Source organism: Eublepharis macularius, chromosome 6 (assembly GCF_028583425.1).
Source record: "Eublepharis macularius isolate TG4126 chromosome 6, MPM_Emac_v1.0, whole genome shotgun sequence".
In the NCBI taxonomy this organism is placed as follows: domain Eukaryota; kingdom Metazoa; phylum Chordata; class Lepidosauria; order Squamata; family Eublepharidae; genus Eublepharis; species Eublepharis macularius.
The window spans coordinates 142,340,047-142,364,184 of NC_072795.1; the positions used below are offsets into that span (position 1 = coordinate 142,340,047).

Sequence of the window (24,138 nt, forward strand, 5' to 3'; positions counted from 1 at the left end):
AAGTTTTTTGCTTAAATAAAGAATTCCCAAAATGAAGCTGATTCTTGTGTGACGTAAGTTTCAACTGTGCAGCTCCAGGACTTTTTTTTCTGGGAAAAGAGGTGGTGGAACTCAGGACTGCACAATGACGTCACTTTGGGTCAGCTGGAACAAGGGGGGCGGTTAAAGTTTAAATTGCCCTCGGCGAAAATGGCCACATGGCTGGTGGCCCCACCCTCTGACCTCTAGACAGAGGGGAGTTTCGATTGCCCTCCGTGCTGCTGGAGCGGCACAGAGGGCAATCTCAATTCCCTTCTGTCTGGAGATCAGGGGGCGGGGCCACCGGCCATGTGACCATTTTCAAGAGGTGCCGGAACTCCGTTCCACCGCATTCCCTCTGAAAAAAAGCCCTGTGCAGCTCTAAAGAGGTCACTGCAGTCCTCCTGGCTATTTGCAATCTAAGTCTGAAGAGTGCCATTAGCTGGGAATTCAGATGTAGAGAGGATTATTTGAGCTATTCATAGCTATTATAGTACTAGTCTAACCAACATTCTCTCCAGATGGAAACAGACAATTACTTTTCGTTTTACTCTTTCTACAGTGGGCAGCAGGTAATTCAGGTATAATTTCGATTGGGTTTCTCTTCCAGACTCGTTACCTGCTTTGTACTTGTTGAAAGTCTCAAACTACACACAGCACTGAGTGTTCGTGAACGGTACCCCGGCTGTGTGGTTTATTCTGAAAAAGCCACTACAGAGAGGGGTTGTGGATTGAGGCTCCAGTGCTGGGGAAGGCTTTTAAAAAAATCTCTCCCCCAGTCCACAGCAAGGGGCCCTGCAGGGTCCATGGGGGCAGGGTGGGGGAATCAGCCGCAGCTCCCCAGCATGAAGTTTGGTTTGGCCATGAGGCAGACTTTTCAACCTTCGAGAAATCTCTGCTTTTCTCTTTGGCAGTGACCTGTTTGAAATCTAGAGACCACTAGTTGACTCATCAGCAGTTTGGAGTAAAAAAACTGTAATTCAGAACGTAACATTTCAAGCTTAGAAATAAAAATTCAGAATTCACATTCTTAATGAAGGAATTCAAATGAAAGGTGGCGATCGGAAGAGGCCACCACCACTCACCTATGGGTGTAGGCCAGAGTTTGCTGATGTGGTGCCCACAGACAGTGTTCCTGACTCCCATAACTTGCATTTAGAAATTGGGTGGGGCCAGGTGGGCCTTTTGCCCATCAGGGCTTCTGACTGGCCCCGTAGATCTGATTGGCTATGTAGATTTTTTAAAAGTTGCTTCAGCAGCAACTAGGGGTGCCAGTCCCCCGCTGGAGGCAGGGGATCCCCTGCTCCCATCCCGCACCCTCCATCCCTGCTCACCTGGCCAGCGGAAGGGGGGGAATGCACCTCCAGGGTGCTGGATTTGGGCCGATTCAGGCTTGAATCGGGCCGCTGCATAGTGCGGGAGCGGTGCCACGCTCTGCAGCAGCTGGATCCGGACCCTAATTGGGACCCCTGGGGAGTTCGGGAGTGCTCCCAGGGCGGCCTGTGACCTCCGTGATGATGTCACTTCCTAGAATCTGGCCCGGATACAGTGGCTGTGGAGCACGTGCTCCTCAGTGGCTGGATCTGGGCCAATTGAGGCCCAATTCGGCCCAAATTGGCCTGGATTCAGGTCGAATCTGGCCAAATTGGGAAGCTGCATTGTGTGGGAGCATTGCTGTGCTCCACAGTGGCACGATTTGGGCTGATTCAGCTCTGAATGGAAAAGCACAAGGTAGGAGCTGGACCACAGATCTCCCGCTGGGAGGGGGGTTGGGGGGACCTGGCAAACCAAGCAGCCACTGCCACCACAGCACGAGGCTCTTCCCTGTATGACTGAAGATAAGCTCTGAGCAGGCAATAAAATATTTCAAACAATATGTTCATTTTCAAAGATAACAACACTTCTGCTTGAAATGTCAGAGTTATGCATGCCCTTACTCCCTGATATTTTATGACTGGCTCTGCCTCTTGTGGTAGCCATTTTGTGGTTAGAATATCTATATTATTTAATAGAATATTTAATTCCTTTATGTAATAGATTATGAAGAGACTGCTGAAGGCATATCAACAATAATCTGTAAATGGCCAAACAGTGTTGTAACTCAAAAGGATAGTTATTTCAGGAGGAGTGACTTCTACTGTCTGTTTTTCAGGAGATTACTGAATGATGGTAGCCAGCATTCAGAAACATTTTCTCTCTTTACCAGATGTTTGGGACGAGCAAAACAGATGTGGTATAATCATCATGCCAAGCATGTATGTTTCTTAGTGGCGTCTCTTGGGCCACTATTGGACTCCTAGTCTGATCCAGCAAGGCAAGTTCTTATGTTCTAAGAATGAGGAACTCAAGGGAATATATATATATATATTCACTTCTCTGAAGTCTTCCATTCAGTTATGGATTAAAAAAAACACCGTTCAGTGAATTACCCAGAATGCATTGTTATAAAACAGTTTATTACATTTACATACCCTCTAGGAAATCCATCTCCCGAAGCCCTTCTCCCGAGACTTAATTTATGCATCTCAGCCATTTCCTTTAGAGTATCTGCTGAGTAAAGGCCAATGGGGTTGTTATATTGCCTTCCCAGGCTCAGCTGGTGTTTAGGGCTATTACCATCTGAAATCACCAAGCTCATTTTTGAACCTAGGTCACTTTTGGCTGGTGAGAGGTCAGGACTAGGAGTCACAGGCTGTGAAGACCTGCAAGATGTAACCGTAGTAGTCTTTAACAGGGAAGAACTACGTGACGGGCTGGTCTCTTGTTTGCTGCAGTAGCCTGACAACGCGCCATTGCTTGCTAAAATGCTAGTCATGGACCCAGCGGACGTGCTGCTTAGAGGATTGAAGCTTGTTCGGTTGCCGTTGACTTCCAGAACAGAATCCTGTAGAAGCAAACATGCAGGCCAGAGAAAGAAAAAAACAATCACAGAACACATGCAAAAAGAAAAGATCGCCAGCTCTGGAATTCTACACATCTGCAAAGTTGCCAATGTTTGATTTAAAAAACAAATGACCCCTGTCCCCCTGGGTGCAGCCAGAGTACACGAACCAAGAGCAGAAGCTGGCTGGTTAGGAACAGAGGTTTGAATCTGCTCATTTTTCAGACACCAATAGTAGGTTATCTGACAGAACACCAATTAAATCCTGACTGGTTGGCCATCGTACACATCAGACATTTGCAACAAAACAGGTGAGCAACTTTCAAAGCTTTACATTAGCCAAGCAAAACAACTAACTTCACCTCTTTTTAAATCAGCAAGTTCAGGTAGATGCATATCAAGAAATTTTCCCATCCAAACAGCAGCCAATATTAGTTGCTATATGTATGTTTTGATGGCCAGACAGCTGCCCATTCATTCACTCTCATGAAACAAACGGAAGGTTCTTAAAGAAATGGCAGCCAACTGTATCACTGTACACCTGTTACAGTGAACACACGTACAGCTTGTATGAGTGGGCACTATTTGTTTGTAAACAAGGATTCATTTTAAAAATAAAAGCAGGGGCCAATACCTGCATCAACACGGGATTTAAACCATGCATTCAGCTGTACACCCATTGAGCGTAATGTAAGAATTACTCAATACATGTACACTGAAAAATCATACACACAAGCATGCTGGACTTCCCCCCAGCTGCGCACAGCTGCCTGCTTGTGACTATGGGTCTGTGCACAGGGTCCTTCCCCAGGATGGGGGTGCTTCTTTTTCAAACATTCCCAGTCACAGAGAAAGAGCCACAAACTCTGTGCTTACAAGGAGGGGAGCAGGGCTAGGAGGCTCATGCCTGCTCCCCCTCTTCACAAGGGCGTAATGTTGCAGGCACAGGGTTCATATGTACACCCGCTGCACAAGCATTCACTGCAATACGTGTACAGCATTTATGTCTATCCAACAGGCATAGCAGAAGTATCGAATATGCAAGGGCTAATATTTCTGCAAGCACATCATTTCCTTCCATACGATTAGTCTTAAAATGAAGGGCTGCTCTCAGCAGAGGCTGAAGTTCATGCTAATAAAGGCCGTGCCATGTGGTTAGCAAAAGAGGCTGCAAAGAAAATTCTATGAATAGACTTTGGGGGGGGGTACATGTTCAGAGATTGCATTTGAACAAGTGATACTGGACCGTGCACAGTACAGGGACCTCCACCCCATGCTGGTGATTCTACCGCCTTGACTCACAAACGATTTCTTTCTTTCTTGTCAAACAGCTTGAAACTGGACTGCTCTAAGGTTTCCTTTCCACTGCTGATTGCCTGCTAATTTGGTCAAAATGCAGAATAAAAAAGAAAGACTGAAATCCTTGGCAGGAGCCCACTCAAAATCAAGACTGAAATCTAAACAGGAACCAGGAAGTATATGGATAGAGAAGGTTGAGTGAGCACCGGTGAAAATCCATTCCCACTGTGTTCCGTGCATGATCACTGGTCTGAAAACACTTAACGACAGCACAGACAGCACAGATAGTACCCTGTCGTGAATCCTTTCCTGCTTTATACATACATTACGTTCTGGGTACAGCTTCCAACAAAGGGCCAAACTACAAGTGACAAATGACACAGGTTGGACACTTGTCAGCTTCTCTCAAGTTTTGATGGGAAATGTAAGCAGCTCGGTGGAACGTTGGACAAGTGACAGTCGAAAAGTCCGTTGGACAGCAGTCAGAGAGCGAAGCTGCAAGACGAGGATGCCTACATTTCCCATCATCATCATCATCATCATCATCATCATCATCATCATCATCATCATCATCATCATCATCATCATCATCATCATCAATACTTTATTGCTTCAGCACAGCCATAGCAAACAACAAGAGAAGTACAATATTATCAATACAAATTACTACATCATAAAATTTAAACCAAAATTGACAAAACTCCATCAAGATCTTTAAATCCATAAAATCCATAACAGCATGTGATATAATATAATACTACTAAAGGGAACCTATTAATACCTTCAAGTAAAATAAAACTTACTTCCATAGTCTTAACGGTATTTTGTTTACCAGTGTTACAAACTTTGCCACTTGTGTTGTAATCCATTTATCCTTATCTGCCAGCACCACCACCACCAATTTATCTTGATCTGACCTCCCTGGCACCTGTTGCAGAATATTTCTAAGATATTTCTCCCGAATAGTTACAAATCTCGGGCACTGAAACATAACATGGGACATTTCCCATCAAAACCTGAGGGAAGCTGACAAGTGTCCAACCTGTGTCAGGCGTAGCTTGGCCCACAGTCTCCTTTTGAAGGCACTATGGTTCAATTCAGACATTATCTACAAACCAGAGTTTTCTCATGACATTTAATACTGAGCTCCCACGCTCCCTCTCTCCTTCTTTCTCCTCCCATCACACAGCACACTAAGCAAGAAGACGGAAGTCTTCAACTCACTTTCATTTTCACAATATCCAGATGTGGCCTTCTCAATAAACCAAGCATCTGATGAAGAGAACTTGATTCTCGAAAGCTTATGCTATAATAAAATTGGTTAGTCTTAAAGGTGCTACTGGACTCTTTTTGATCTTGAACAAACAAATTCCAAATTCTTGTGACATCTGAATTGAACCATTAAGTTGCCACCCAAATTTGGCCTAAAGCTAAATACGAAGCAAATTTGAATGTTGGGCAAACATCTAAGTAATTTCAAGGGAAGCCAAAAGACATTTGCTAAAATTCTTATTAGGATTTTGCACATCCTCTGGTGATGAAGTTTAAAAGTGGAACTTGTATGGATTGTCACTTCCATAAGGTGAGCCATCCATCAAAAGAAGACTCGAGAAGACTCCCTTTCTGTGGGAGGTGGAAATATGGAAAAGCTGGTGGACGCTATAAACAGAAATTTGGGGACCTAAAGACTGTAGAAAATCTTTCTTTCTCTCAGCTGACTTGCATGCAATGCGGACAAAATCTAAGAATAGAAATGCATCTTCTCAAAAAGATGCAACCAAGAAAGTGTGACAACTTGGAGATATTTTTTAAAAATCTGCTTGGGGTAGGCCAGAAGCTATAATCAAATTTATCAGATCATTTGGCAAAACAAAAGGGAAACGGGAAGTTTGGCAGAATCTGGGCTACACCTGCCTCCTCAGACGCCGACATGAGACATCTGAATCTTTAACGCAGTGTGACTGGTTAGATCACTAACACACCAGCGGGTTAGCAGAACCAGCTGTCATTACCCCTTCCAAGCATTCACGACCAGCGTCAACACTCAGCAGGCTCAGGCCTTCTGTGAGGCCCATTGGTCCCGTGAAACCCTAACCCCTTCTCTACACTTCTCTTTGGGCATTCAGTCGGTTGGACTAAGGACAAGCGGACTGAGAATGTGGTGATGGGCTTTACTGGGGAAGGAGAAAGTTCTCTAGGCTAAGAAGGCACTCACTGCAGGGCTACAGCAGTTGTGAGTTTTCATTCTGGAAGGTAGAAAGCGTCTCGTGGTATACACACGTTGATGACAGAATTTAGAGAACCTCTGAATAACAAGAACTACAATTGGTTGTTTGCAGGGCTTTTTTCAGGGGGAAGCGGGGGAACGGAGTTCTGGAACTTCTTGAAAATGGTCACATGGCTGGCGGGGCCACCAGCCATGTGACCATTTTCTCTGAGGGCAACCCACTTAGTTCCACCACCTCTTTTCCCAGAAAAAAAGCCCTGGTTGTTTGGTTGGTGTCACTCCAGCCATAAAGGCAACACATGATACAGTAATACTTCTTCTAATCACAGGTCCCAACTCTTTGCAGGGATAAACCGGCATTTCAGTTTATACAACCCAGATGAAATGGATTGGATTTCTCTTCTGTTTTTTCCCCATAGTGATTGCAAACATGAATATATATATATATATATATATATATATATATATATATATATATATATATATATTCACTGTTAGCCCAGTGCAACTTTTCAGCTGGCCAGAAGAGGAGGCTGTTACCCTGAGCATTCAGCTCCATCCGGAGACACATGACCTGTCTTTACTAAAACATCTGGTTTCATGGGAGAGACCAATTTGTTGTTTCATTCTGGGGTTCTAACATTTTAATGCATGGATAATTCAGAATGCTGGGGTTTAATCTCTCCCTCTGATAGACATAATAGGCAACAACAACAACAACAACAAGACATTAGGAACATGCAGGAAATATTCCTGCAGCATTACATTTCTATACTTCCTGCATGAAGATTTACATTCTTTTTACAGGGCAAATTTGCCCTCCCTTGATTAAAAAGAAAGAACAGATCACCTTAGGCGGGCACAAGGAAGGAGACATATGGGGGAAGTTTGTGTTCCTCGCAGCTGTTCATACATTACTGAGCCAACTCAAATGGTTGGAATAAGTGAACCGCAAAAGTTTGCCAATCAGCTTTTTGAGGTACTCTTGTAGACCTACTCCGCCTGGAAATCCCCACATATGGAAGCTAATCAGCAATCTGTTTTGTGGATTCTCTTATCATAAGTTACCTTTCTCATGTGGGTAAACTCATATCCTATCACAAATTTGTAAGCTCATACCCTCCCACAAATTTTGTTAGTCTTATAGGTGCTACTGGACTCTTGCTCTTGCTTCTAAATTATTACTGTAGAACAGGAATGGAAAAAATATGGAAGACAGCCTTTCTTGCTAACTATATAGTAGAGTGGTTGTTGTGGGTTTTCCGGGCTGTATTGCCGTGGTCTTGGCATTGTAGTTCCTGACGTTTTGCCAGCAGCTGTGGCTGGCATCTTCAGAGGTGTAGCACCAAAACCCAACCCCACCCCTCCTGAGTAGATATAAATGACCTGCCAACATCTTTTCCACACTGTGACACTGAGAGATCTCTGTCTTTCGGTGCTACACCTCTGAAGATGCCAGTCACAGCTGCTGGCGAAACGTCAGGAACTACAATGCCAAGACCACGGCAATACAGCCCGGAAAACCCACAACAACCATCGTTCTCCGGCCGTGAAAGCCTTCGACAATATATAGTAGAGTTTTTTTGCTTCTTATCAAATTGCATGTTATCTTTGATTTTTTTCTCTCAGAAGTACTTCAGAAACATTTTGGTAAAATGCACATTTCTTTAAGTCCAGTCAAGTCATCAGTTCAAAGATCTCTATTCCCCAACTAAAAATTCTTTAATTATTTCATAGCTCTGCTTCTAATTTCTATGTCTAAAGATCTCACTTAATTAGGCAACTGCCTCCCTCGCTTCCATGGTATGAAGAGCCTCCTTCTTTAGCTACACGATCTAGTTAGAGATTCAAGATACCCAAATCTCTAAGGGGCCGGAATGCTGAACATCGTTTCCTTGATAGAAATCCCAGTCCCTGATCCTGAGTGCGGTCTCTGTGCACAAAGTTAATGGTTACACACAGAGCTTTTTTTCTGGGAAAAGAGGTAGTGGAACTCAGTGGGTTGCCCTCAGAGAAAATGGTCACATGGCTGGTGGCCCTGCCCCCTGATCTCCAGACAGAGGGGAGTTGAGATTGCCCTCCTCGTCGCTCCAACGGTGCAGAGGGCAATCTAATCTCCCCTCTGTCTGGAGATCAGGAGGCGGGGCCACCAGCCATGTGACCATTTTCGAGAGGTTCCAGAACTCCGTTCCACCGCATTCTAGCTGAAAAAAATCCCTGGATATAATAATTTTCTCATAGTTCATAGAATCATAGAGTTGGAAGGGGCCATACAAACCATCTAGTCCAACCCCCTGCCCAGTGCAGGATCAGCCTAAAGCATCTCTGATGCTTTAAAACACCATTTTCTCTCGCCTCTCATCACATTACGTCTTTCCCATATTTGTATACTGCTTTTGTAACTAAACCCATCTTGGATAGATTTTAGTTCCTTCCAAAACACACAAATGGTGTACTTCTCTAGAAATATACAATTGTTGACTTACTCTGCTCCCCACCAGTCGCGAGCTTAGCTGCTTATAAATGTAGAAAATCAAGTACATAGATCTCAAGGGTGTATATATGAGACCAGGGCTTTTTTTCTGGGAAAAGAGGTGGTGGAACTCAGTGGGTTGCCCTCGGAGAAAATGGTCACATGGCTGGTGGCACCGCCCCCTGATCTCCAGACAGAGGGGAGTTGAGATTGCCCTCCGCATCGAGGGCAATCTCAACTCCCCTCTGTCTGGAGATCAGGGAGCGGGGCCACCAGCCATGTGACCATTTTCAAGAGGTTCCGGATCTGGAACTCCGTTCCACCGCGTTCCAGCTGAAAAAAAGCCCTGGTTACATATGTGATCATTGTTTATAAATATCGCATGATGTGATTACAAAGGTATCCTGTAACTAGGACCAGAGGGTCAGGAGTTACACCTTCGATTTCATATCCCCTGCATAACAACTTTCACTTTGTATTCTTTTAATTATGACACCCCTTTCCATTCCACAGAATCAAATCGCAACTTATATACTTCTACAGGCTTGTCACCTGAACCATCAGCACTTAAATTTCATTGGCTTCAAATGTTTGGAGTACTGCTTGATGTATATTTTTTGCTCCTCTTTTAACCTTGCCCTGGAAAATAGCATTTCTCCCTCTGGTTCCATGCCTATATATCTATGTATCTATAGATCCTCCCATTAACTTGGGCTAACAATCCAAGGCAACATGACAGGACTTGTTTTCCACCTGAAGTCAGCTTCACTTGCAACCTAGCACCTAAATTACCCATAAAATACCATTGAACATTTGCAGCGAAATCCTAAGCAGAGTTACCCCAGTTGAAGCCCATTGACTTCAAAGGGCTTAGACTGGAGTAACTTTGCTTAGGATTTCACTGTCAAACATGTAAATTTAAAACATAATGTAAAGCATATTTAACAATGCATGTCTAATATTCAGGCTAGGGAGCTCTGCACCGTGAGTGGGAAACGTGTGTTTGCAACCATTCACACTTTCAAAGTATGAAGCAGCCTTCAGCAATATGTGATTTTTAGACTGCCCATCCCTTCCTTTCCAAAGAATTTTTCTTTTAAGTGCAATTCTGCAATAACTGTGTTCAAACTCCCTTCTTCAGACACTGGCTTGCTTCCAGAAGGACTTTCAATCAAATAAGAAGTTCCTGAAAGAGCATCGCCCATTCCTTCTGCTTCGTTATTATTGTGCCATCGATGCAAACATTGCCAGAAGCCCTAAGACACAACAGGTCGCATGATCCGTGGAAAGAGATTATCACTCTGATCGTCTCCATGGCAGAATCGCCACTGCGGCCTTCTTGCGCTTTTACAGGGACACGTCTGTCCCCAGCTGAGCATTATGCTTAGACTGAGGTGCCATCTTAGGCACAAAATGTACATGTGGGGGAGGTGAGAACGATAACATTCAGCCACAGGGTCCCCTGGGGGCCTAGGGAGAGGCTTTGGGTCAGGAATAGCAGAAGCTCCCGGGTCAGAATCATAGGGTTGGAAGGGACCTCTAGGGGCATCTAGTCCAACCCCCTGCACAATGCAGGAAATTCACAACTAACCCCCCACCCCCCCCAATCTCTGGCACCTCCAGTTACAAAAGGCGGAGGTAGTAGATAGCGTAGAAGGGAGCTGTTGTCTGTCACAGACGATACTGACCTTGACAGACTGAAGTCTAAGCTAGTTTCACACGTCTGTTTACACTTGACCTGAAAGAGGAGGGTGGAAGCACAAACGGTTCCCCTTTACAGCACCTTAAGAGCCAAACTAGATATTACAGCGGCCACCGGTCCACCCCAAGGCCACTGATGCCATTTTAGAAAAGAATCCCGGCCATTTTGCCAAAATACCTACTTCTGAGGAGGCTCATGGCGCCGTGGGGCCAGGCCATCTCATTTCCTTCCCACCTGCCTTTTCATATGCTGGAACAGCCCCCCCCCCCCGCCCCCGTCCCCAGCTAGTCCAGCACTTGAGAAGGTGCAAGGGAAACCAGACTGCATGGCCCTGCTGTGCCTGATCAGGATTGGGTCCTTGCAACATTTTTAAATGGCCAGACCCTCCTCTTAAATGGCGTGGGTTGCCATGGGCTGTATTAACTTCAGGAGGGCCCCACCCCACCCTTTCTGGTTGAACACTCACTCCATTCAGGAGAACTTTGGTTTGGCTCCTCTCACTTCTCACCTGCACTGAAAATATCTGCACAGGAGCACTTAAGGTCCCCCCAGTGTCCATTTCCCTGTCTTCTAAAACCACAGTCTCTGCCTCCATGGTTTCATTCAAACAAGAGTCCACTAAACACAACTGAAGGGCACTGAATTGCACTGTATGATCGTTTCCTTCATTCAAGCCACTGTAAGGAAAGCTCTGGATAAAAGAAGAACAATCCTGCTAGGGGTTTCCTAACGCTGGAGGAAAGGCAGCGATGCTCTACAGGGGCTCAGGCATGCCTCACAAACTGATGAGCAGCAGCGGTGGGAGCGCCAACACGTACCTTTTGATGCGGGATCACGGGCATGGGAGAGTCAATTCTCGGGCTGGTTGTTGGAATTGGAATCGGGCGCTTTGATCTAACATGAAGGGTAAAAAGAACACTGTTACTTGTTTGCTTGTGTTTTAGAAAACATGTTTTTATATATGCACCCAAAAAACTGACAAGAGCCATAATGCTGTTCTTTTTACCCCTTACTCCCAATCCATTTTCCAGTTTTTGTCACTTTCTTCCCTTCGGATCCATTCCCACAGAAGCCAACATTCTGTCACCCAGTAGCACCTGCATTTGTTTTGCACGAAATCAGAGACAGGAGTCAGCGTCCTTCGCTATGACTGGGGACGAGGGAGAGGGAACAGCAGTTTCCACCCACCCTAAATGCATGTTTTTACTTCTGCTGCAGCGCTGCCCTTGGGGACGCGGACACGATAAGGGCCAGACCCTGCCGCCTGGCCCTTCCTGATTCCTCAAGGGTTTGTGGTCTGCGCGCGAAAGGATGTTGTGTGCAAGGCCGCCTTCGGCACACACACCCTTGTTTATCATGATGGAAACATTTTATTAGTATTAAATAAAACACCATTTTTTTTATTTCAGTGGCGCTGCACATACTAAACCCTGGTGCACTGTTAATGCTCCGGATGGTGAATCTTTTCAGGCACATCAGCAGAGATAACTTATTTCAAGGCTTTGAAGTTATATGCCAATGTATTAGGCCTGACTTAAATCTGATGAAAGGAATTTTAAAAAACTATTCATATGATCATAGGCATCTATGTAAACAACATTAACATGCCATCATGTTATATGGATTCCTGGCATACTTGCACTGCACATGGAGTCATCAGTGACCCATTTCCCGGGTATGTGGAATTCATAGATACTTGACCGTTTCCACACGTCTTACCTGCTATTTGCGCAAAACTCCTGGATAACAGCGTCTTCCTGGCGCGATTTCGCACGAGAAGACGGTGTCTTCCGGGTCTTTCGCACAATGTTCCGCAGGCAGGTAAGACGTGTGGAAACGGCCCTTCTTAATTATGCACCAAGAGACACAATTAAGCCAACCCGAGTGTTCAGTGCTGAAACAAACTGCACCTATTGAATCTCATCCTGCTTCTTACAGAAGGATTCTACGGTTAGCCCCCGTGAATTGCCTTGCTGATGGGATTGTGCGTGAGCTCCTCCCACGAGCACCACAAAACAACCAGAAGCTACATGTTGCTTGTGCACCCAGAAGCCATGCTGACCAGCGCAGCACAGATTACACACCAAGAGTGATGCCTCCACAATATGGGGCTCTGCAAGCTGCATGGCATGTTGCCAGCATCGCCATGGCAAAGCCCCGCCCCCCCAGCTGTTACGCTTGTAAACATCCATTGTGTGAGCCAGGGACGTTGCGTACCATCGTCTCATTGTCCCTATCAGAGACTGCTTGTTGGTCACAACTAATTTAGACAGCACATGTGCAGTGGAGTAGTAAAAGAGAGGGACTTTGTCGGGTCACATCATATTTGCACAGAGATCAGAATGAGGTGGGAATGAATCTAAGGTGGTGGGATAAACTGCATCACTTCGAACACCAAGCTCTGGATCACATTTCTGAATTCTCTTGTAGTAGCAAAGCAGGGAGCAGAGGAGGGATTTGGGAACCTCTTGACACGCTGGGCTATTTTTTCTCCTTGGAGTTATTTTAAAAACATAGCTCAGCATTCAAAAATCTGAAGTGGCATAGCCCGCTCTACCATCTCAGACTGTACCACCTCATTTTGCTGAATGAGTAAATTCAGCCCAGGTTACATAAAATGAGTCTGGGGAGGGGCTAGAATTCTGGACCACACCCTAACAGACTACAAGCAAAGAGTCACATTTTCACATTCCCCTCCACACACATACATTGTACCTGTCACGTAGGCCAGCATACCTGCCATTATTGTATTCTGCATTTTGTGCTGATCATTCCTGTTTTGCTAAAATTGTATTCTGTTATAGCATCTGAGAGTGTGTAAACTGCTAACATGAAATGCAGGAGATCCCGTGGGGCCTCTCTGTGATCTGTTGAAAATATTTACTTTCACTTTTCTAGCAAGTGTCCTTGAAGGCGGAGTGCACGCAGTGAAAAATGTATCTTTCCCCAGAGACGGGGATAATTTCACTTTGTACTCTGTCTAGTCTAAACTAATCAGTTCTCATGTAACTTCTTTGGGTTTTCGCGCCAGAATGTCAATGGACTCGAAGGACAGGAATTTCCCCTATAATTAGTAATGCCTTTGTTTGAATTGTCACATCTGCCAATTGCTATCTTTGAGTGAAGACCCTGAACTGAATGGATCTCTAATAAAGTTGCTTCAGCTTCACAACTTAACCTGTGTGTTAATTGTGGAGAACTTGAAGGGACCTAACTGCCAGGGACTGACAGTACCTGTATGACAGGGAACAGCACATCTTTCATTGATCAAATGTTTAAGTTGTTTCCTTCGTCTCATCTGCACAGCTGATTTTGCCCCCTCCAGTTGCCTTAAAGTTTCTGTAACCAGTTCTGTACCTGCCAGATATGCTGCTATAGCCACCGACATTGCTCCTCCCCTAAGTGCTCTCTTTTGACATTCACTTCTTAAGGAATTTCAGAAGCGCTACATTAAACATAAAGGCTTTACCAACCGCTCCGTCTTGAACATCTGCAGCCATGACATTTATCACTCCACAAGAACATTTGCTACAGAAGGCACATAATAGAACTGGAAGGAAGGGTGGCAGAGGCAAAACCCTCAGGGAAGAATGAAAGCAGGGAGCAATAATTTATGTAGGGCCCCTGCTCTCTTTAGGGCGCATCATCCCCGACGCTCATTTTTGTACCACAATGGGTCAAATCTGAACAAATAAATACATGCCTTTTTTAAAGCAAGGAATGGCTGTTTTATGAACAACACTGGACTGCTGCAAACTGTTTATTGCATCCTCTGGGGAAACTGTGTCAGACAACTGTAAGATTTTAGGATGAGGCTCTTTCATTCACACGGCAGGTTTCTGCCTTCTAAAACGACTTTCGAGAATCACTTTGGAAATTATATGGAGGTACCAGCAGGAGAGGCAGGAGTGAGTGATTCATGTTTCACATGTAATGTTGCATAAAGGAATTCACACTCCATCGTGAGCTGCGCATTCACTTATCTGATATTCCGTCATCTCAGTATGGGGGAGACGGAGCTTGCGCCTTGATATATCACAATGGAAACATTAGAGGAATCACTTCTGTAACTGCTGCCAGATCTTTGGCAGAACTTCCTTACTGGGGGGGGGGGAACCTGACTCTGATGAGAATCTCTTCCTCACAGATTGAGAGAGAGAATAACTTCTTTCTGATCCTAGTTGCCCAGCACCAGGGTTTTTTTTCAGGGGGAACGCGGGGGAACGGAGTTCCGGAACCTCTTGAAAATGGTCACATGGCTGGTGGCCCCGCCCCCTGATCTCCAGACAGAGGGGAGTTGAGATTGCCCTCCGCGCCACCAAGCGGCGTGGAGGGCAATCTCAACTCCCCTCTGTCTGGAGATCAGGGGGCGGGGCCACCAGCCATGTGACCACTTTCTCCAAGGGCAACCCACTGAGTTCCACCACCTCTTTCCCCAGAAAAAAAGCCCTGCCCAGCACTTATTGAAATGTGGTACCTCCCTAACACTCACAACCCATCTTCAGTCCTCTTGGCACACGGGACCACCATTTTGCATGAAAAGGGCAATAGGCGTGCTCTGCAGCTTCCATGTGTGCAAACTCCTACCACCTCTCCCCAATCCAAGGTTTAGGGAGCTCAGACAGTGGCTGCAAAATATGCTCGATGCCTCTTACACACAAAATGGCAACTGCTCTCCTGGCACATGAGATATGACTTCAAGACATGTAATGCTTGAAAAGGAGTGGATGTTTTCTGCTCTGCTGCGAGACAAAACAGTCAAATGGAGACAGTTTATCCTAAGCCAGATGTCACTTTCTCTCCACAAGGCTTGCATGTGTCTGAGGGCCAAGCTACAAGTGACGAATGACACTTGAACGGCAAGTGGATTGATTGGAGGGCAAGTGAACAGGGAGAAATACACTTGCCTTTCAAGTGTCATTCGTCACTTGTAGCTTGGCCCTCAGAATCCTACTGGGTTGAGATTTCAGCTCAGTAAATAAAGCTTGGACAGACCTTCAGTTTAGATAATACAATTTTACAGAGAAATTGCCACACTTCCAGACTAGTGACCACGTCCTGCTACTCTCCAGTACTTGAGATGGGTTACAGGCACATTTTACACCCCCACTCAGAGAAAAAAAGCTCCACGATGAAATTATCAACCTAGCCACAAGGTGTTACCTTCATAAGAAAGCACAACAAAGGAAGAACAACAGGGGAAAGATGCCACAGGGAGACTTTTATCTGATTTTAAAGGGTTTTGTAAATTTAAGGAACAGGGCAAAGCAACAATGACTATACAGCTGTAAGCAAAATAATGGGAGGGAGAAAATAGATTCGTAGAGACCAGGGAACACTAAAGGCAGAAAAGATGCGATTTTTAAAGCCACAATAGGGCTTGTAACGACTACTACAAATCTCACTTTGTTTCTTCTAATGACACTAAAAACAAAAATACGTCATATGTGGAAACCAGAGGGCTCCTTAACTAGTGTTCGATATCTCTGTTGCAGCACTGAAGTCATTTGTAGGTGAAAATCAGCAGCCAGAAGGAGAGGACTCTCGCAGTCCCCCACCTGATTCTTCCTTGCAATCTCTCTCGTTAGCATCTTTTCCATTCATTCCCATTAAAACCAAGAAACAAGCAGAGTGCCCCCACAGTACCAACCAGTTTGTTTCCTGGCACAGTTTTGCTCTCTGGGCCTTGGGACTGGCTGTTCTTCTTGTAGTGGCCAGTTGGTGGTAATTTCTCTCAAAATTCCACAAGTGTCCTCAGCCTCAACGAAGTTGGAGACCTCTGAGTTAGGCATTCCCTTTCACACACTGATTCACTTTTGCAAATGTCACCATATCGACCCAGAGACTCTCATCCCCGGTCCCTGCTGGTTCTCCAGACCGCAGAGGACCCCTAGGAGCCTCTAAGAGTTCTGGTTGTTACTTTGATGCACCCTTGCTTCTGGGTTCTTTTTTGAGTGTGTGTACCTCCTTAGCAAGCAACACTGGACACAGGCTGATAAAAAATAAAGGAAATTATGAATAGAACATAGGAGCGTATGCTCCTATGTTAGAGGTTGATAGAGGTTTACAAGAGGTTTACAAGACAGAGGTTTACAAGATTATGCATCGGATAGAGAAGGTAGAGATAGAAGTATTTTTCTCCCTTTCTCACAAGACAAGAGCTCGTGGGCATTCAATGAAATTGCTGAGCAGTCGGGTTAGAACGGATAAAATGAAGTACTTCTTCACCCAAAGGGTGATTATCACGTGGAATTCACTGCCTCAGGAGGTGGTGGCAGCTTCAAGCATAGACAGTTTCAAGAAGGGATTGGATAAACATATGGAGCAGAGGTCCATCAGTGGCTATTAGCCACAAGGTATAGAAGGAACTCTCTGTCTAGGACAGTGATGCTCTGTATTCTTGGTGTTTGGAGGGGGGGGGCAACCAGTGGGAGGGCTTCTAGTGCCCCTTCCCCACTGGCAGACCTCCTGATGACATCTGGTTTTTTGGCCACTGTGTGACACAGAGTGTTGGAATGGATGGTCCACTTGCCTGATCCAACATGGCTTCTCTCATGTTCTTATGTGCTAGGCAGAAACCACTCATAAAAGCATTTAGGCAAGGCAAAAAAATAACAGCTTGCTAATCCATCTATGTCCTATCTAGCTAAAATACTACTCGCTGGCTAGCTGTCTGAACATTCTCTGAGTTGGTTCCAAGGCTGGTTGTGCTTACCAGAGTCCATCCATGCCAGCCCACTCTGGGCATCCTGGAGGCGGCACAGAGCTAGGAGCTCTCTTCTTCCATAGCTGGTAGCTGGCAGTGATTACAAGACAGCATAGCTGGTCAAGACTGGAACGGAGTAAAGAGATAAACCGCCTAGAGACAGTGAGCCTTCTTCAAAGTGGTGGGGGCATCAGCCTACCGAAGGAACCAATCAGGGCTCGTTACTTAATTGGACATTATCTCAGTGAGAAAGTTTAGGGAGGACGGCTTGGAGCTGAGAGCAAGGCCGGGTACAGGGCTTCTCAAGGCCCCTGTCAGAGTGTCAGTTTGCTAGTAATGTCTCAAGCCAGAGCTACGCCATGTTCTTGTGTTATTATGTGTAGCTGTTTAGTTCTCTCCCTCCAGGCCCAGGTGCTGTCCAGGCCGCATATATCCATGGGAGCGAAGAATTCTTATCACCCCGTTCCGGCCGACCTTGACGTCCTCGCCTTCCCAGGCCTTCTAGACGGGACTAAGGGGGGAGGCTGGGAATGGGTGTTTGAAGTGTTGTTACTTTCATTTTATGTGTCATTCTCAACAAAGCTTTTGTTCAGCCAAGGCTTTCCTAGCCCTTGGAATATGGCTACTTGTATCCTGAGCATTGTCTTTCAATAAACCTTTTGGAATCAAGAAACCTTGTGCTTCTTGCAGAAGGGGGGAGACGAACTCTAGATAACTGGGATTCCATAGTCTGACATTTTGTTGAGAATCCCTTTTAACTTCCCCGACCCCTCAACTGGGAGAGATGGATACCGGATTACCTCCGACAGACCTGTCTGATCCAGGCATCGAGGGTGAGGGGCTATTTTCACAGCCTGTCGGTGAGACCAACCAGGTGCGAGCGAGCAGGGAAGGCGCCAGGCCCCAGACCAGCGTGGGACGAGGAATTACCCCTCAGACGTCCGGGCTTACGCGGACTCGGGATACCAGCGTGGGACGAGGATTTACCCCTCTGACGTCCGTGCCTACCCCCCGGCAGTGGGGCCCGCGGCCACAGGACACCAGGGAGAGACATGCCTGCACTGTTTTCCCAGCCTATGATGGACTTGGCTCCAGTGTCGGTGGACCTGGGAGCAACAGGAGGCCAGGTTTGGGAAACCAGCCGGATGTCCACTCTCTCCGCCCGAAACGCCCAGGACAGCACTCAGCCGTGGTATCGTTGGGATGAGGCGGCGAGGTGTCTAGTGGAAGTGAGCCTGCCAGAAGAGACGGGCAGTCTCCCGGATTGGACTACGCCGCGTGCCGAGCTTATGAGCTGGGACTATGCAGATGTTGGCTCGGTCAGGACTTGGGAGACTGAGACGGGAGTTCCTGAAGTACCGGGACGTTTGGCCGCTCTGCAGGGGCAGGCCCAAGTGCTACAGTACGGAGTACTAGCAGTGACTGGAATTGCCAAGGGTTGGGTGGCGAGTGCGGCTGAGATGGCGGACCAAGGTGCTACGGCGGCAGCGGCTGCACCTGATCCTCAGGCTCAAGATCAAGAGGCTTAGGCCACGGAGGAGGCGGTGGAAAGAAGCTGACTACAAGAGGCACATGTGCCGGAGGAGGCTGACTAGAAGAAGTATGCAGATCGCCATCGTGTGGCACAGTGGGAATTACACCCCGGAGATGAAGTGTATGTCTCCATCCAAAAGCCCCTTTCTCAGGAAACGACGGGAATGCAGGTGCCGCTAATTCACAGGGGCTGTGCCTTTCTCAGCAAACAGGCCTAGTAACATCTCTTACAGGCACGAAGCCTGAACCAAAGTTTTACTCTGTACAAGATGGAACAGGGCCTGCTCCTTACAGTCACAATGCATGAATATTAACTGTTAAACTATTGGTTGTTGGGGGTTTTCCGGGCTGTATTGCCGTGGTCTTGGCATTGTAGTTCCTGACGTTTCGCCAGCAGATGTGGCTGGCATCTTCAGAGGTGTAGCACCAAAAGACAGAGATCTCTCAGACTGAGAGATCTCTGTCTTTTGGTGCTACACCTCTGAAGATGCCAGCCACAGCTGCTGGCGAAACGTCAGGAACTACAATGCCAAGACCACGGCAATACAGCCCGGAAAACCCCCAACAACCATCGTTCTCCGGCCGTGAAAGCCTTCGACAATACATGTTAAACTATTATTTGCTGAGTTGACAGATCGCACCCAAAGAGTGCTTGTTAACAGTTCCTCATCTTCTTGGAAAAGAGTGACAGGTGGAGTTCCTCAGGGATCGATCCTGGGACCTGTTCTGTTCAACATTTTTATAAATGATTTGGATGAAGGAATAGAGGGAATGCTTATTAAATTTGTAGATGATAATAAACTGGGAGAGATAGCAAATACAGTAGAACATAGAGCCAGGATACAGAATGATCTTGACAGGCTGGAAAACCGGGTAAAACAAATAAAATGAATTTCAGTAGAGATAAATGTAAAGTTCTGCATTAGGTAGGAAAAACCAAATGCATAATTATAGGATGAGGGAGACTTGTCTCAGCAGTAGTAGACCATACAATGAACATGAATCAGCAGTGTGATGTGGTAGCTAAAAAAGCAAATGCGATTTTGGGCTGTATCAACAGAGGCATAGTGTCCAGATCACACGAAGTGATGGTATCGCTTTACTCTGCTCTGGTTAGACCTCACTTAGAGTATTGTGTTCAGTTTGGGGGACCACAATTTAAGAAGCATATAGAAAAGCTGGAATGTGTCCAGAGGAGGGCAACAAAGATGGTGAGGGGTCTGGAGACCAAGTCCTATGAGGAAAAGTTGAAGGAGCTTGGTATGTTTAGCCTGGAGAGGAGATGACTGAGAGGTGATACGATAACCACCTTCAAGTACTTGAAAGGCTGTCATATAGAGAATGGCGCAAAGTTGTTTTCCATTGCCCCAGAAGGTCAGACCAGAACCAATGGGTTGAAAGTAAATCAAAAGCATTTTCAGCTAAACATTGGGAAGAACTTCCTGACAGTTTGAGCAGTCCCACAGTGGAACAGGCTTCCTCGGGAGGTGGTGGGCTCTCCTTCTTTGGAGGTTTTAAAGCAGAGGCTAGATGGCCATCTGACAGCAGTGCTGATTCTGTGAACCGGAGCAGATCATGAGAGGGAGGGCAGGAAGGGCTACATCAGTGCTAAGTTCTCATGGCCCCTTCTTACATGCCCAGGGTAAATGGCCAATCACCACTTTGGGGTCAGGTAGCAATTTCCCCCAGGCCAGTTCAGTTAGGGATCCTGTCCGTGCTTTGACATCTTCAGGGCATGGAGGTGTGTCACTAAGTGTGTGTGTGGGGGTGGGTGGGTAGTTGTTGATTTCCTGCGACTAGATAACCTGGGAGGTCCCTTCCAACCCTATGATTCTAGGAATTAACATGTAGTTCTGCCCCCAATATGTGATTTATACATTATCTGAATCAGCTGATATACGCAGCTACTCATGTTAGGCTCTGTTCTCACGAGAAGTGCAATGACGGTTGTTTTTATGGAAGATCACAAAAGGTACTTCAGTGAGCCTGCTGGAAAATGGAAGTCTGTTTCATGAACGTACCTACTCTAATGGAGCAGCACTTCTCTGAGATTATTCTGCTTGTATCAGAAGAATACTCATGTGAGCACTTATATGTGTTGGCAACAGTAGTCACGCACTGATTAAAGGGTAAAGAAACCTTTATTTAGGAACTAACACACTTGATAGTAAAGAGGAGAGAGAGAGAGACAGACTGGCTGGGGGTGGGGGGTAGGGAGATGTTCTAGGAACAGAATTTCCGAGAAGAAGAAGGAGGGGACCAACGTGGAGACCATGGCCGTTCTCACACTGCTTACCAGCCATGGTACATCGCGCTGAGCTCCCGGAACAACAGCGTCTTCCTAGCGCAATTTCGCGTGAGAACAGTTGTTCTTGTGCAAAATCGCACCAGGAAGACTCTGTCATTCCGGGAGCTCAGCACAATGTTCTGTGGACGGTAAGCAGTGTGAAAACGGCCTAGGAAAGGACATTCACTAAAAGGAGATGTGCTCTCCTCAGATTCCTAATCTAAATAGACCCCGTAGGGTCTTCTTTTGTTTTGTACACCAGACATTGCTTTCTCCAACAATATGCATCTGTTTGCAATTCAACTAATGTTTGAACCAGCTTTAGTTCCTATTCTCCAAGCATATAATGAAAATCAAATTGCTGTCTATAAGGAATGTCCAGAGCACCTATAGGACATGGCCCATCACGTCAACAGCCGTCAGAACTGTTCCTACCAGACCAATTTCTCCTGTTTTGCTACACGACAGCTATGGGAATGGCTTTTTAAAAATAAAGGGGAGCCCAACTGGACTCAGAACATCACTGTAGGGGGAGGAAGGGCTCCTGTCCCCCCCCAGCTGCTCTTCCAGGGTGTCTGTGTGGGGGGAAGGTTTGCCCCTGTTTTTTACAGCTCCATCTGCACAGAATCCTCCTCATAGGGAACCTAGACCCAAATCACTCAAACCTCAGACGTGCAGTTTGGCCCTTACAGAGCGAAAGGATTGTGAGCAGCCCTACTGGGTGGGGTGGGAGTGACACGCTCTTTCCCTTGCAATCTGGATTCCAAAAGGGCTGAATGTTGCACCGTTGCTTGGACAAGGAAAATGGGATGTGTTGTGTATTGGGCTGAGTTAGGCCGGACAAGGCCTCTACTGTATCATATTAAATGTTATGCATTGTGTTGAGCTCCATTATATAAGGTTGCCAGCCTCCAGGTAGTGGCTGGAGATCTCCTGGAATTACAAGTGGTCTCCAGGCCACAGAGATCAGTTCCCCTGGAGAAAATGGCTACTTTGGGGGGTGGGCTCTATGGAATTATGCCATGCCACAGTCCTTTCCCTCCCCAAACCCCACTTTCTCCAGGTTTCTCCAGGTTTCACCCTCCAGATCTCCAGGAATTTCCCAACTTGGAACTCAAACAAAGACCAATCAGTGGCCTGCCTGCACACTACAGTGTATATAGTTTATGCAAATAATGGCATTCTAAAATACACGTTCTTATTGGTTGCTGGCTATTATTGGGGCGGGGTTTCTGTGTATATAATGAGGGCTTCTGTTCAGCTTGTTAGAGAGTGTCTAGTGAGTACTGTCGGCTGTCGTTTGTCTGTCCTGGCTTGCAATAAAGAACCTTGTTTTGGCTGAGATCACTCTGGGCTGCAATCATTCTGAGCTCCAGGCTCAAGTACACAATATGGACCAACTGTACAGAGTCTTCAAAGCAAGTAGGAAGCTGTTTACAAAATCACAGAGTACGATTACCCGTATTTGAAGGCCCAGCTCCCCCTCTGTAGGTTACAAGGCATTTAATAGGCAAAAATGCATCGGCTGCATCTGTCACCTCACATTTGCAGCTCATTGGTGATTGCGGAGTCAGCTGCTAACTGTGTTTAAATTATTGACTGGCTACACTTCATATTATACTGTGAAGCACCCCCCCCCTCCCAAGCTTTCACTGCTGCTACACGCCTACAATTATTACACTTTTGCACAGAGTTTTCAAATATGATTGCCGGATCACCAGTAAAAAGTCCAGTAGCACCTTTAAGACTAACCAACTTTATTGCAGCATAAGCTTTCGAGAGCCACAGCTCTCTTCATCAGATCTGCCGAAGAGAGCTGTGGTTCTCGAAAGCTTATGCTACAATCAAGTTGGTTAGTCTTAAAGGTGCTACTGGACTCTTTACTATTTTGCTACTACAGACTAACACGGCTAACTCCTCTGGATCAGATCACCAGCGGCAACCATGGATTTAATTCTGGTAACTCCTAGTATTCTCCCACCACAGGAATAATATATTTTTAAAATGACACCAGCAGACACAGGGAAGCAAAAAGTGCTTATTTCAAAATTCAGCTGCCAGTAGAATTCTGCATCGTTATCACGGGGTGAAGGGGACTACTATGAACACACACACTTTTACCATTACTCCCCTCCAAAAACCCCGTCCTGAGCTGCAGGAACAAGAGACAGGCTTACTTAACCTCCGTGGAGCAGGAACTAAGAAAGCGGAGCCTCTTTGCCTTTTGGACCGAATGGCAGGCTGATTCCCTAAATCACTGGACCCTTCTCTTTGCGTATGCCTCTACTGACCGAGACAGTAACCAACCGAGGGCACCATCCAGGCACGCCCTCGTTGAATATTTGCGAAGAACAGGCCCCGTCCTGTATCTCCTCTCGTTTCTCCTGCTGGATGGGAAGAAGCCTCCATCATGTTTTCATAAACTCCACTGGCTTTTGAGATACGTTTACACCAGTCCTGCTCCACAAACTCAATTGCCTCCTGTTGCTATCCACATCCCATCAAGTGACCTGTCACACACACATCTGTATCTTGCATTTATTTACTTTTATATTTATTTATTTATTTCCTGCTTTTCTCCTCAGCTGGGACTTTTAAAGCGGCTTAGAAGACTGCTCACAACAGCCCTGTGATGTAGGTCAGGCTGAGACGGCTGTGGCTGGCCCAAGGTCACCCAGAGAGCTTCCGCGGCAGAGTGGGGATTGGAACCCGGGTCACCCAGTTCCTGTTCCGAGACTCTAACCACTACACCACACTGACTCTCTTGGTGCCCTTTGGTTAAGGAAATATGGGCTGATTATTTAAAATCTAAGCATCTGTCCTTGACTTGACCAACTCCCCTTAAATACAGGAAATCCTGTATAAAGGAGTGCCTGATTGTGAACCCCCAGCCTGCATTGTGAAGCAGCACTCCCACACAGGACTCGCGCCTCTCCAAGCACTCGGTCCATGCAATGAAGTACTGACCTTATCCAGTCCGCACTCTGCTCCTTGGTGCTACACATCTTTCCA

The 24,138-nt window shown here is 46.2% G+C and overlaps 1 protein-coding gene across 4 annotated transcripts in view; it reads right to left on the reverse strand.

Moving 5' to 3' along the window:
• The window catches only part of LDB3 (LIM domain binding 3), a 216,300-nt gene that overhangs the window by 85,569 nt on the left and 106,593 nt on the right, over positions 1–24,138 (reverse strand). For all 4 annotated transcript variants that reach the window (XM_054983567.1, XM_054983566.1, XM_054983570.1 and 1 more), the window contains one exon: positions 11,419–11,494. In XM_054983567.1, the coding sequence (XP_054839542.1) occupies positions 11,419–11,494 (76 nt within the window). The remainder of the gene's footprint in view (positions 1–11,418; positions 11,495–24,138) is intronic.